Below are 13,772 nucleotides of genomic sequence, written 5' to 3'. Positions count from 1 at the left end.
AATTATCTTTTCTGAAAATAATTTTCTTAGTAGGGGCCTCATCCATTGTTAATGATAAAACATTAACCAGCGGTTCTATTTCTGTATACGATTCCACCCTTGTTTCTGGTGTCCCATCCCCCTCACTCCCCTGTTGGGAGGGTGCTGAAAATCCTGGTAGGACTGTTTCCTGCCCCTCTCAGCAATTCTTTCACTCCTCCTGGGTAGTTCATTGTCAACCCTAACACCCTTATTGTTAAATTCCACCATGTTATCCCCTTACACAAACACAGTGTCATAGTTGTTTCTCCAACCACCATTTCTATAAATAGGGTAGGCTAAGCCTTCCTGGTATTCGTGCATGTCCCTGTCAAGTTTCTTAATTTTCCTATTTAAAACTTTTAAACAATGTTGGTCAACCTCATAAAAACGTTGTCATATCTTCTTTTAACACTTCCAAAATTCACATCATTAGTAACATTTTGGTTAAGAGCGGTCAGCTCCTTCAATAAGAGTTCAGCCTTGGATTGGTACTCCACAATCATTAGTTTCAACATTTCTATACCCACGTTGTTAAAAATGTCACATAACTTGTCATACAATTCAGTCCCTGGATGCACACAGTTAGGAAATTTAAATAAACGAAGACCTTTGGGAACCCTGTTAACCTGTATGCATTCATTTAAGTAGTCTATCTCCAACTGGTTGTTTTTAAGCGCATATAACTTGTCTCTGAACAGGTTAAAATTATTCTCAATGTTTCTGTTAAAATTGGAGTCTACAGTACCTCACTAGACACATGCAACAGCTGGAAAGGCCACAAAAGTACCTCATGAAGAGGATCCTAAGCCTTAAACACATGTCCTACATGGACAGACTCAAACAATTCCAGCTATCATCTGTCTCATATCATCTACTAAGAGGCGATCTCTGCTTGACTTACAAAGCCATGTCTGATCCAGCTATGTTAGAAATGCTACATCTAAAGAAATCCTAAACCCTTCGTACCACATGCTCCAGAGACCTCAACCTCATTACAACAATCAAAAGAACATGCTGGAGGGACAGGTTCATAACCCAGAGACTGCCCATGCTCTGGAATAGACTTCCCATACATGTCAAGCAGAGCACCTCACTGGCCTTCTTCAAGAGAACTCTTGATGAGTGGATGGGAAATAGAAAGTTCACCTCGGGGATCACTCCAGTGGCTCTACTTGATAGAGGCACTGGGAACTAATGTTGGGTGGCACGATGTCAGGGCACTTCTATGGGCTAGGCTTGTAAAGGCTCCAGGGCTATTAGCCTAGTACACACCTATGAACTTATGAACACTAAATCCTTCACTTCACAAATATTCCATAACTTCAGCTTCTATTTTTTTAACTTCTACTTGACTAATCTCTGTTCTACATTCCCTCTTTGTGATCTTATTTTTTTATTGTGAAATTTTCCATATTTGGATGCCTTTGCCTATACTTCTCTTCAACTATCTTTGGGGCTGCCTTTTTATGTTAATTAATTTCCTTTGCATAAATATTGAACCATATCAAATCTGTCTTTCTTTCCCATGTCCATATTTCTTTTTTATACCCTTCAAACTTCTGTAAATTTTGTTCTTTAAAATTTCGCACTTCCTAGTCGCTTCTTTTTCTAAAGGTTTCTTGGTCTTTATAGTGTTTTTCATGGATATGTTGAATTAGTGAACACAAATTTTTATTTGAAGCTGCTGACAGTTTTTCTTGTGGAACTATTTTTCTTTCCTCTAATCTCTCTCTTAATCTTTTTGTTTATGTTTTGTCTGGAAATTCTGGGCTTTTTGCATAATAGTAACAATACATAATTTCTTTCTTATCCTCAAAAGAACACTCTACCATCTTTATGGCTCTTCTTTGGCCTATTAGTTTTTGTGATTTTTGTGGACTGTTACTTCCTTCTACAACAGGGGGGCCATCCTCCCCATGGGACTGGCCTAGCACCATTGTAGGAATGTTTTCATGCCTTGAGCATTCTACACTGCCATTTTTTTCCATTTCAGGCAGAAGTGTGCCTACCAGGATTGGGCACTTTTTTATCCTGGGTCTTGTGCACCCAGCTTCTATATAGGGTGTTTGATGATTCTCTACTATGTTTTGATAACTACCTCTGAGAATGTTTGGGGTTATCTGTAAATGCCCTACATACTGGAATAGTCTCCTCTTAATTTTTTTTATGAGAGGCTGTAAAAGTTCAGATATTTGAACCTTTTATACATCCACAGATACCCTTGTTATATTTCTGCTGTACTCTTTCTGATTTTCTCATGTTTGCTTTCTTATAAGGCTTACATATTATTCCATACTCCAGTTTGAGTCTAACATAATTAACAATGATTTCATCATTTCTGATTTCCTAGACTTTATAAATCTTTTATACAACCTATAGTTCTATAACTATCATTAGCTAACTGGTTGATATAAGAAAAACTCAAAGCTGGATCTACCTATAGCTCCATGTCCTTACAGTTTCAATCACTGTGTGCTATTTTAAATATTCGCCTTTCAAACTATGTCTTGCAAATCTCATATGCTTCATTTTTTATGTGTTTGATGTTGCAAGATGGCTTTTCTAAGAAGGAACAGTATGAAATGACAGAGAAAATGACAGCGATAAGAAGAATAATCACAGATAATGTAAGCATTGCATAGATATCTGGTAGTTGACCGGTGAAGAGAGTATTTTGACGTCAAGAGTCTGTGCAGCAGTGAGCAGCATGGCAAGAACAGCAGGAAAAGAACAGAACAAGAAAAGAGGACAGGACATCTTCAGACACACACAAAAATTATCTGGTGCAGTAGAAGCTTATACTGGCTGTTCAGTCAGATGTGACGTGTACCCTTAAAACAAGTCTAACCTTTTCAATTAAGCCAGTAAATCTAGAAGGAAACAGTCTACACAAGAGGGCAAAAATCACAGCATGTTCTTAAATCAGAGTAACTGAGCATTATGAAATGAGGTTACCTTAGACATCTCTAAGCCATAATGTTTTTTCCCCTCAGTTCAAAATAGATTTTACATTCAATATGGAATGCATAGTACTTGCTGTAGAAGCAAGTTGCAGGTGAATACAGGCAAAAGGTAACCAATTAAATAAGTAAGCCATTACGCAACCTAGCATCTAGCACTGACAAACACTTATTTTCTATTCTTTATGAGCAGTTTCAGGCTCTTTGAAGAGATAAAAAAATACAGTTTTATATTCATAAAAAAATATGGATGCATTCATGTACTTGTATATGTGCATGTGCACGCACACACACACACACACACACACACACACACACACACATTTTTGTATCTGACAACAAAAAAGGAAACCGTTACCTGAAATAACAGAAAATAATAACAAAATATATGGTCTCCCATTAGATTGTTTCTTCCAAATTCTTGTGCTGTTGTAGCAATCTTCTTTGCCTGTAAAAAAAGAAATATGTAATGTAGACTATATGAAAAACATTTTTTGAACTATATAATGTTCTAGCAAAATCTTTTCATAATTTTTAAGTCTGTACTTCATAAGCTGATTACATAACTGTAAACATACACACACACACACACACACACACATATATATATATATATATATATATATATATATACATACACACACACACACACATATGGATTCCTATTACAAGAACGAAAGTTCACTACTTTGAACTTGTAATAGGAAGCCTCACTTCTGCGAAAGTTCACTTTAACGAACGTGAACTTTTGCGTAAGTGCACTTCACAGAAAGCACCGCAGCACAGTGGAGGACATAAAAAACAAGCTATGTCCTTCACTGTGCGATAGTCCGACCTTAGGGTTGGGGCGGGTTAGGGTAAGGGGATAGTTAGTAAAGCTATCCCTACCTAACCCATGCCCTAACCCTAAGGTTCGTGACTATCGCACCATAGTGGAGGACATTGCTATGTCCTTCACTGCACTGCAGTGGTCACGGACCTTAGGGTTAGGGCACTGGTCATGGTAAGGGGATAGCCTTACTATGACCCGTGATCTAACCCTAAGGTCTGTGAGTACTGCACGGAAGTTCAGTACAACACCCGTTCGTTGTACTGAATTTTGCGTAAGTGCACTTTCGCTGCAGTGAGCATTCCATGCACTATTTCGAATTAGTGAAAATTCGATCTAGTGTATGGAACCCATATATATATATATATATATATATATATATACACAAACACACACACACACACACACACACACACACACACACACACACACACACACACACACACATACGTACATACATACGTGCACATACATACAATCGTCTGTATATTTATTTATACATATATTATGTTCCATTTTTTCTGCTAAGGAATCTGTTTTAGCTCTATTCTTTAGTCAGGCTTGCCAGACAGAATTTCCAAGACGACAAGCAATAAATTGCAAAGAAAGCTTGTGTATGCAACTATGCTCCAGCAGTTAGTGACAGAGGTTGTCTACAAGAAACAGCAGTGTGCATCTTATTTCACTAGGACAGTTCAGAAGGAAAACATTAACTTGTACCCAGGTTTGAAGAGATATTAATCTGTTTCTTTTGAATTTTTTTTTTTTGCTCCCCACCACTGACTTCAGGCTTCCCTAACACCTGATCTCAGTGATCCCTACCCCTACAGCTACTGCACCTCAGTGTCTCCTCAGGATGATCTGCACTGTGAAGGTCTTCCTCCCAGGAGAACACCTGTTCATTCAAATCTCCATTCCGTAACAGGCTCTAGGAGATGCACCATCCAGACACTACAAAGTGAGATGGGTTGGGTAAGGATCTATCACACTGTGGTCCCTTTTCCTTCCCACAATCCATCCCAGTGCAACGAAGTGCAGAGGAAACCCACGCGACCACAGGGAGGACATGCAGACTGCGCACAGAAGGCACCCCAGCCGAGGATCAAACCGGAGAACCTCTTGCTGTGAGGCAGCAACGCTAACCGCTGCACCACCGTGGCCGCCCTAGTGTTATAAGATAGTACTGAACTTTATTTTTTCTGTTTATTGTTTCATTGAATAGTGCGTTAAAAACAGTACTGCAGTTATCTGCCTATTTATTTGCTTACTGAAAACTGGAAGCTGTCTCTCTGTCTCTCCCTGTCTGCAGTTAGTTTAGTCATCTCACTTCATTGTTATTCGATGTAGAAGTCTTAGCTTAGAGGGACTTTCTGTGCCTTAAAGTCTTAGTTACTTATCTCTGAAATTATTTCTGCTGAATAGTTGCATACTGGAGCTGTTTGGTATACCCTACATCAACTTTATTACAAGCTGAGATAAGTACAAACTTGCAGTGTTATGAGATAGTACTGAATTTAATGTTTTATGTATATTGTTTCATTGAATATTGTGTTAAAAATAATACTGCATTTATCTGCCTATTTATTTGTTTACTAAAAATTGGAAGCTGTCTCTCTGTCTCCCTGTCTGCAGTTAGTTTAGTCATCTCACTTCATTGTTATATGGTGTAGAAACCTTAGCCTAGAGGGATTCTCTGTGCCTTAAAGTCTTATTCCCTTATCTCTGAAATTATTTCTGCTCAATAGTTGCATACTGGAGCTGTTTGGTATACCCTACATCAACTTTAATACAAGTCGAGATAAGTACAAACTTGTAGTGTTATAAGACAGTACTGAATTTATTTTTTTCTGTTTATTGTTTAATTGAACACTGTGTTAAAAATAGTACTGCATTTACCTGCCTATTTATTTGTTTACTGAAAACTGGAAGCTGTCTCTCTGTCTCTCCCTGTCTGCAGCTAGTTTATTCATCTCACTTCATTGTTATTTGGTGTATATACATTATTGAAATTATTACCTCATCAGAGGCTAGTTGTTTCTACCACTCTCTGTGTAAAAAATACACTTCTCATTTCACCCTCAAGTCATACTTCTTTATCCTTAAAATCAGCACGTGTTTCTTTGAAAAACATGACTCTTTGAAAGTTGATGAATTGAGTCTTTGAGGGATCAGAAGAATTATGAGAGCTCAGCTTCTTATAAGCATGCATTTAACAGTACTGCCATGAGCTTTCACAGCAAATTTAAATCAGAATAAACACACATCAAACAATATATCACTGAAACTGCAACTGACAACTTATCTTAAAACAATGATGTAATGCACCTACTTAAAACATTTCCTGTACTTTTTCTTTCTTATCTAAAGCAGTCAAAAAATTCTATAAGACAAGAAAGTAATTACAGCATACAGAAATAAAGCACTGACTATGGCTCAGACAACTTAAGTTTGATTAGCGACCCAGAAGACAGCTGGCACAATTTTAAGGGGAAGACAATGCAAATGAAATGCCAGCAGATGGGCATTGTGAAACTACTGCCTGGTGGTAGCCTTTAATGCAATGGTCTCGCATAAGGTTAGGTCATTAGAAATGACCTAATTATCAGGATGTCAGTGAAGGTATAAAAAAGAAGTTATGTACATAACATTCCATGTCTGTTGTCCATCTCGCCTTCATTCTTGCTGGTTGGGTTTGGAACTGAGAATCAGTTTCGACTCTGCCTATACTAAAGCTCAAGAGCTTCTACTGGCTCAAGGAGAAAAAACCCTATCCCAGCATGCTTAGGGAGATTACCCAGATCTTGTTTGCAGAAAAAACTAAACAAAGTAACAGTAATACACATACAATAGTACATACAAATATATATGTTCCTTAGGACTAAGAAGGAAATCACAGCACATGAGTTCCAAATCCAGCAAGGAGCTCTCGATCCTCCAGGAGTGAAGGTTGGGGGAAGGAGGGTGGGACACAAGAATGAAGGTGAGGTAATTATGGTGAGTACATAACTACTTTATGTTATGTTGTCCTATCTCGCCTTCAATCTTGCTGGTTGGGACAGTGTCCCTAGCACTTTTCTTCTTGGGTGGCTTAGGGGAACAAACTTCTCAGAATAGTGGATCCAAAGGAGGCCCTGTTCCGGGAGGCCAAGTCTACTTTGTAATGAGTGATGAAGGTATGAGGTTTAACTCAAGTCGCTACATCACAAATTTAATCCGTAGGTAGCTTAGCCTGGAAAACAGCCGAGGATGCAATGGCTCTTGTCGAGTGACCTTTTATTTTTCCAGGCAATTGTCTACTTTGGGAAGTGCATGCATAGGTAATGACATCAGTAAGCCACTTTGACAGAGTGACTTTTGATACTGGGGTGCCTTTCTTTTTATCCGAAAAGGAAATGAACAGTTGATCAGATTTTCTAATTTCTTTTGTCCTGTCCAGGCAGAAACGTAATTGCCTGTGTACATCCAATTGATGTAGTTTATATTATGCCTTGTTGCCATAACTTGGGAAGAAAACAGGGAGATCAATAGATTGATTGAGGTTTGTCTTGGAGCAGACTTTGGGTAATAATAATGGATTAGTTCTCAGGCAAAATCTATCTTTATGAAAGACCAAGTACAGTGGGTGTATAGACAGTGCTTGGAGTTCTGATACCCGCCTTGTGATGGCTATTAAAAACACTGTTTTCCATGTCAGAAATTTCAGATGACAAGCTGAAGCTGGTGGAAGGATTAGAGTAGACAATATTAAATTAAGGTCCCAAGATGACGCTGGTTCTCTTAGTGGAGGCCTTAACAAGAAGGTACCTCTCAAAAAGGCCTTACACAGTGTATGGGACATAATTTTGAAACACGTCTCCAATATGGAAATTAGATATAGCAGCCAATTGAACTTGTATAGTAGCTGCTGCTGCACCTTCACTGAAAAGTTTTGCTAAAAAGTCTAAAATAGCAGTCACAGGGGCCTTGAACAGGTCAAAGTGATTGTTGATAGCCCAACATGGAACCTTTCCCATTTGCTAGCATAAAGCTTTCTGGTAGTTGCCTTATGGGATGAGATCAGAATGTATCTCACAGCGGGACAAATATCTGGAAGCCTGGCTAGGAGTGGAAGTGGAGTAGCCAAACTGTCAGTTTGAGGGTTTTTTATCGAGGGATGGAGTGTTCCAGATGGATGCATCAGAAGGTCCGGAACTGGGTCGAGAATCTACGGATCCTCTTTTAAATGGGGCCATAAGAAGGGGAACCAAATTTAATGAGGCCAGTATGGGGCAATGAGTATCAACTTGCTTCCCAGCATACTAGCTTTCTGCAGGACTTTGAGGATCAAAGGAAAAGGAATGAAAGCGTAAAGGAGGCCTGGGGGCCAATCGTGTACAAGTGCATCTTTTGGTGACTTCCCCGGAGAGGGGATCAGGGCAAAGTAGCTGCTGCATTTGGCATTCATGGACATGGTGAAAACGTTGCAGCAAGGCTGGCCCCACTTGTGGAAAATCTGTTCTGCAACTTTCTGTTTCAGGGACCACTCTTGAGGCATAAGAATAGTTCTGCTGAGTTTGTCTGCTATCATGCTGGATTTCCCTGGGATATGCATTGCTACTAGAAAGCACTGCAAAGAGATTGCCCACTCCCATACTCTTTGAGCCTCTCAACATAAGGGTTAAGATATGGTTCCTCCTTGCTTATATACCACACGACTGACATTGTCTGTCTGGATTGCAATCATTCCTAGTGGAAGGGAGTTGTGGAATGCCTGCAATTCCAACAGCACCGTTCTCATCTCTAGAACATTGATATGCAAGTGGTTCTCATTTTCCTGCCAAATTCCTTGGGCAGTCTTCCCCAAATAATGCCCCTCCATTACGATAATCTTGTGGGACATGGGCAACTCCTACATGGACCATTGGGTGAAAAGCAACCACTGTAGAACTTTCATGTGTAGACGTGCAAGAGGAACTAGGGTTATCGATACCACCATGGTACCCAAGACCTGTAGAACCACTTCTGCTTGCACTTTCCTCTTTGTCAAAAGGCTTTCTACTTGTTAACACTGTTGCAGTCATTACTCTTGGGTTATCCTGCTGGCAGTCTACCCGCAGTCGGCCAGAATTCCAAAGTCTAGGTCCGGCGTCGGTTGCTGTCGCCTCCTCCCTGACATCAGTGCGCCAGGGGTATAAAAGATGCAGCCGACTCCATTTTCTTCGTTTTTTCTTGCCCCAGATGTCAGGTGCCCCCAAAAAGGTAGGCTAAAAAATTATGCCAATAATTATGCATGTAGTAAAATAAACATTTCCTTCATCTATAAGCAAATACACCACATAAGTTGTATAAAATAGAGAAGTATAGGTAAGTCCCAGCAAAGAAAAGGGGGATGGTAGGTGGATAACCTGGACTGCAACAGTGAATACACTCGAACATCTACATTTATGGTACGTACACAACTGTACTATGTTCATCGTGTTTCACTGTTGCAGTTATTACTCTTGGGTAGAATCCCAAAGCTGAGGTTGGGTGGCTGGGCCTAAATAGGATTAGGAGAGGCTATAAGGCCTTGCAGAACTGCAGTGGCGAAGCCTGCTCTGGATTTAGTGTAGAGAGGTAAATGGTAGTGCTTTGTAAAAGTGTGCATTGAACTCCAAGTTGCAGCCTCTAAAATGTCTTTAGTTGGTACTCCTCTGAGAAAGGCTGCTGCCCTGGTAGAATGAGGCCTAATGCCCTTGGGCACTGATTTGCCATGTTGTGAGTAGCAGAAATGAATGCAGTGGCCTATCCATTTTGAAATAGTCTGTTTTGAGATCGGCTTTCCTTGAGATCCTGCAGCATATGCCACTAAAAGTTGCTCAGTTTTTCTGAAAGCTTTAGTTCTGTCCAAGTAGAAGCGTAGTTGTCTGTGTATGTCCAAGGAATGCAGAAGTCACTCACCCTTGTTCTGTGGGTTTGGATAAAAGGTAGGTAAATTAATGGTTTGGTTAAGGGCCACACTGGACACTACCTTAGGCATAAATGTTGGGTTCATCCTTAGAGAAACCCTGTCTGGATGGAAAATGATGGAAGGTTCCACAGCCATGAGTGCCTGTAACTCTGAAACTCGTCTTGCAGAGGTTATTGCTTGGAGCAGAGCTGTTTTCCAAGATAAAAACTCAGCTGTATTGGCTGGCTCAAAAGGCGGCAGTGTGAGTTTTTCCAAGACATAATTGAGGTCCCATGCAGGTATTGGGGCTCTCCTTGGAGGTCTTATGTTTTTGGCCCCTCTGAGGTACTACCTTAGTAATGGGTGAAAAAAATAGGAGGTTCTGTATTGTAATGAGCTAAAATGGCAGAGGCATTAATTTTAATTGATGAAAAGGATAGGCCCTTGTCCAGCATCTCATTTAGGTATTGTAAAATCTGAGGAATATTTGGAACAGATGTGTCAATTCCTTGTGCCTGGTTCCAAGCACAGAATCCGTTTTTCTGCATAAAAATTTCTGGTACTGGGCCTCCTGGCCTCCAAAATAACATCCATCACTGCTTTAGAGAGAGGAGTGTTTTGAATGGTTACATTATCCACCATGCTGCCAGATTTAGGGTCCTGAGTTGGCTGTGCAGAATCTGATTGTTTCACTGGATCAGTAAGTGAGGAATTAGAGGCAATGTCCAGGCTGGACCTTGAGACAAGCTTTTTAGGATTGGGTACCAGTGCTGGCGTGGCCAGTCTGGGGCAATCAGAATCATTCTTGGCTTCTCTTGTCTGACCTTTAGGAGTACCTTGGGGAGGAGAGGCAGAGGAGGAGAGGCATATACTGTTAGCATTTTCCAGCTGAATGACAGAGTATCCACTTTCCATGCTTGCTTGTGGTAAGTCCTTGTGCAGAATTTCTGTAGTTGGCAGTTGTGAGGGGAGGCAAATAGATCTATGTCTGGGCATCCCCATTTCTTTGTTATCATGCTGAAGACTTGTGGATCCAGTTTCCACTCATGGGGATCCATGAGGTTTCTGCTTAGTTCGTCTGCCAGAGTATTGTTCTTTCCTGGCAGGAATTGTGCTTGCAGGTGTACTTGATAAATTGATGCTGTGTCCCACAAAGTCATGGCTTGTCTGCATAGGGGGTAGGAATGTGTGCCTCCCTGCTTGTTTATGTACCACATGACTGTAGTATTGTCCGTCCTTATCAGTAGTTGTCCTGGATGGAGTAGATCCTTGAAAGCTGTCAGGGCATTCTGAACAGCTAGCATCTCTTTTTGATTGATATGTAGATGCATTTGGCTTGTAGACCATGTGCCCTGAATACATTTTCCTGCCATGTGTGCTCTCCAGGCATAATCTGATGCATCTGTTGTTATTGACTGCCTGGCTGTGGATAAAGTGAATGGCTGTCCCTTGTTGAGGTGACAGGCATGTGTCCACCATCAAAACTCCTGTTGTAGGCAAGGAATGAGGGTAATTAATGCTTCCAGGCTTTGACAATGTTGAGTCCACACACTTTTTAGGTAACATTGAAGTTTCCTCATATGCAGTCTGGCATATGGAATTAGCAGAATGCAAGATGCCATGAAGCCCAAGGCCTGCAGAATTTTTATTGCAGATAACTGGGTCTTTGTTGCCAACATTTTGAAGTAAGAAGTTAGTTGCCTTTGTTTGTCTGGCGTGAGATAAGCCATCTGGGCAATTGTATTTAGGCTTGCACCCAGGAATATTATCTCTTGAGAGGGTACTAGCTTTGATTTCTTTTCGTTTACTGTGTGCCCTAGGCAAATTAATAATCTTTTTACGAACGCCAGATGCTTTAGTAGAGTGTCCTTGTTCTCTGCTTGTATAAGGCAGTTGTCCAAGTACGGATATATTTGAATTTGTCTGCAAAATGCAATTACTGGTGCAAGGCATTTTGTGAAGACCCTGGGCACAGTAGATTAGCCAAAGGTCAGAGCAGAGAATTGGTAGTGCATTGAACCAGCTATGAATCTGAGGTATCTTCTGCAAGACTGTCTGATTGGGATATGCAGGTATGCCTCTTTTAGGTCCAAAGTTACAAGCCAAGCCTTCTTGCCCAGCATGGGCAGAAGCTGCTGCAGAGTTAACATTCTGAATTTTGGAACGTCCAGAATTGTGTTTAGAAAAGACAGGTCCAGTATTGGTCTCCAGGCTTTGTCCTTTCTGGGTACCAAGAAAAGTCTTGAATAAAATCCTTGCCCCTGCTCTTGTTGAGGTTCTTGCTGAATGGCCCTCTTGTTCATAAGGGACAAAACTTGTTTTGTGCTTCTACCCATTGATTGTATGGCAGGTTTGGCATACCTCTTGCCTTTGGCAGGGTGTGAAAGTGGAACCTGTAGCCCTGGGACACTATATTCAATACCCATTTGTCCTGGGTGATCATTTGCCAATTTTGAAAGAAAAGTGCTAGTTTTCCCCCTAAGGGGGCTGCAAGAAGATACGTGCTTGCTGCTGGCAGAGGCAAGTCATTGGGACTATTTCCTGTATGGCTGTGCTTTGTCTTCCCCACTTTTGGAGGTAGAAGCGCCCCACTGTTTAGGCCTGTATGAGCCCTGGGGCTGGGATCTGCCTCTGGGACGTCTGTATCTGCCTCTTTGTGGCCTGTCCGACACTGGATAGGACCAATTCTTTGTAGGCCAGTTCCTGCTAAATCTTGGTGGCTGAACCTGTAAAAATTCCTTTACTGTTTGCATAGATTTCGCTTTGTCCTCCATTTTCTTCAAAACCTCCTCTGCTTTAACACCAAATAAAGTATCATGCTGTAATGGAGCATCTAATAATTTTGCTTTAACATGATCGGGTAGATTTTGTTCCTTTAACCAAGCATGCCTCCTAATGACAGAATCTGTAACTGCGGCCCTGCAGGAGGCCTCCAGAGAATCAAAACCACATTGCAAAGTATGCTTTCCCACTTGTTCAGTTGCATGCAATAAATCCTGCATTTCCTTATTTTCTGCACAATCAGAATTGGTCAACATTTTCTGTTTTAAAAGTGACATTAAGTATTACTGATATTTAATCATATGAAATTGACAATTTAAAGCCCTCACAGTCAAAGTTGCAGAAGTGTAAACCTTTTTCCCCCATCTGTCTAGTGCCCTTGAATCCCTGTCAGAAGGGATAGGGTTTTTTGCAGTAGAGGCCTTAACCCCTTTGGGACCCTGAGAAATAGTTTCTGGGTCAGCAGCAGGGTTTTTATAAAGAAATTTATGTGAATCTGGAACCCTGTAGTATTTGTCTGGTTTAACAGGAGCTGGAGGTAAGGAGTCTGGAGATAGGCCGGACTTTGAAAATACATTTTCTACAATGTCTAGCACACGGGGAATAGCAAGAGGTCTGTGCTGAGGAAGTAAAAGAAAATCTCTAAGCGTTTTCTTTGATTCTGAGTAATCTTGGCTCTCCCAGTGGAAGTGCTTCCTCATGGTATGCAGGGTTTCCCCAAAAGAATTATCCTCAGGAGGAGAGGCTGAAGGAATGGATTCTTCAGCATCAGAATCCTCATAGGGAGGAAGAGAGTATTCCTGTTCAGAAGAGGAGTCAGAGGAAATAGAAACCTGATCTGAAGAGTCATAGTCTGTCTCTTGCCTAGGCCTCTTGTCAGGAGGGGGATGGGAACCCCTGATCAAGGTAATAAGGTCTTCGGCCATTTTGAGCATCTGTTTCTTAGGCATGGAAGTTTGTCCCGGAGAATGCTGTACTTGTTTCTTTGTCTTTAAAGCTGCTTTAGTCTTTGCTTTAGAAGCTGAAGTAGGCTTTACATACAGCTGTGTAGGTCAGAAAACACCCTCAGAAGCTGATGCCTGCTCAGCGGCTCCGGACCCATCTGAGGGAATGATTTCCAAGTGTCCAATACCTTGAGTATCCAGAGGCCTATCTGGCTCCACGTGGGAGTCGTCAGCGGCCTGTGGCTCTGAGGTAGTGGGCGTCAGGGGCTGCGAAAGTGCCTCACTGAGAACCAGTGAACCGGCGACTGGCTTAGCGGAAGCCTCGTCGT

General features: G+C 41.2%; 1 protein-coding gene across 1 annotated transcript in view; it reads right to left on the bottom strand.

The window, feature by feature from the left end:
• Positions 1-3,150: 3,150 nt before the first annotated feature.
• POGLUT2 (protein O-glucosyltransferase 2) overlaps positions 3,151-13,772 on the bottom strand; it is a 765,363-nt gene continuing 754,741 nt past the window's right edge. The window contains exons 8-9 of the mRNA XM_044071952.1: positions 3,304-3,429; positions 3,151-3,183 (exon numbers count right to left, since the gene is read on the bottom strand). Of these exons, the coding sequence (XP_043927887.1) occupies positions 3,151-3,183; positions 3,304-3,429 (159 nt within the window). The remainder of the gene's footprint in view (positions 3,184-3,303; positions 3,430-13,772) is intronic.

This window comes from Protopterus annectens, chromosome 5.part0, assembly GCF_019279795.1.
Source record: "Protopterus annectens isolate FY-2018-M chromosome 5.part0, PAN1.0, whole genome shotgun sequence".
In the NCBI taxonomy this organism is placed as follows: Eukaryota; Metazoa; Chordata; order Ceratodontiformes; family Protopteridae; genus Protopterus; species Protopterus annectens.
The sequence above is the reverse complement of the archived record's forward strand: the minus strand, read 5'-3'. Positions and strand labels throughout refer to the sequence as shown.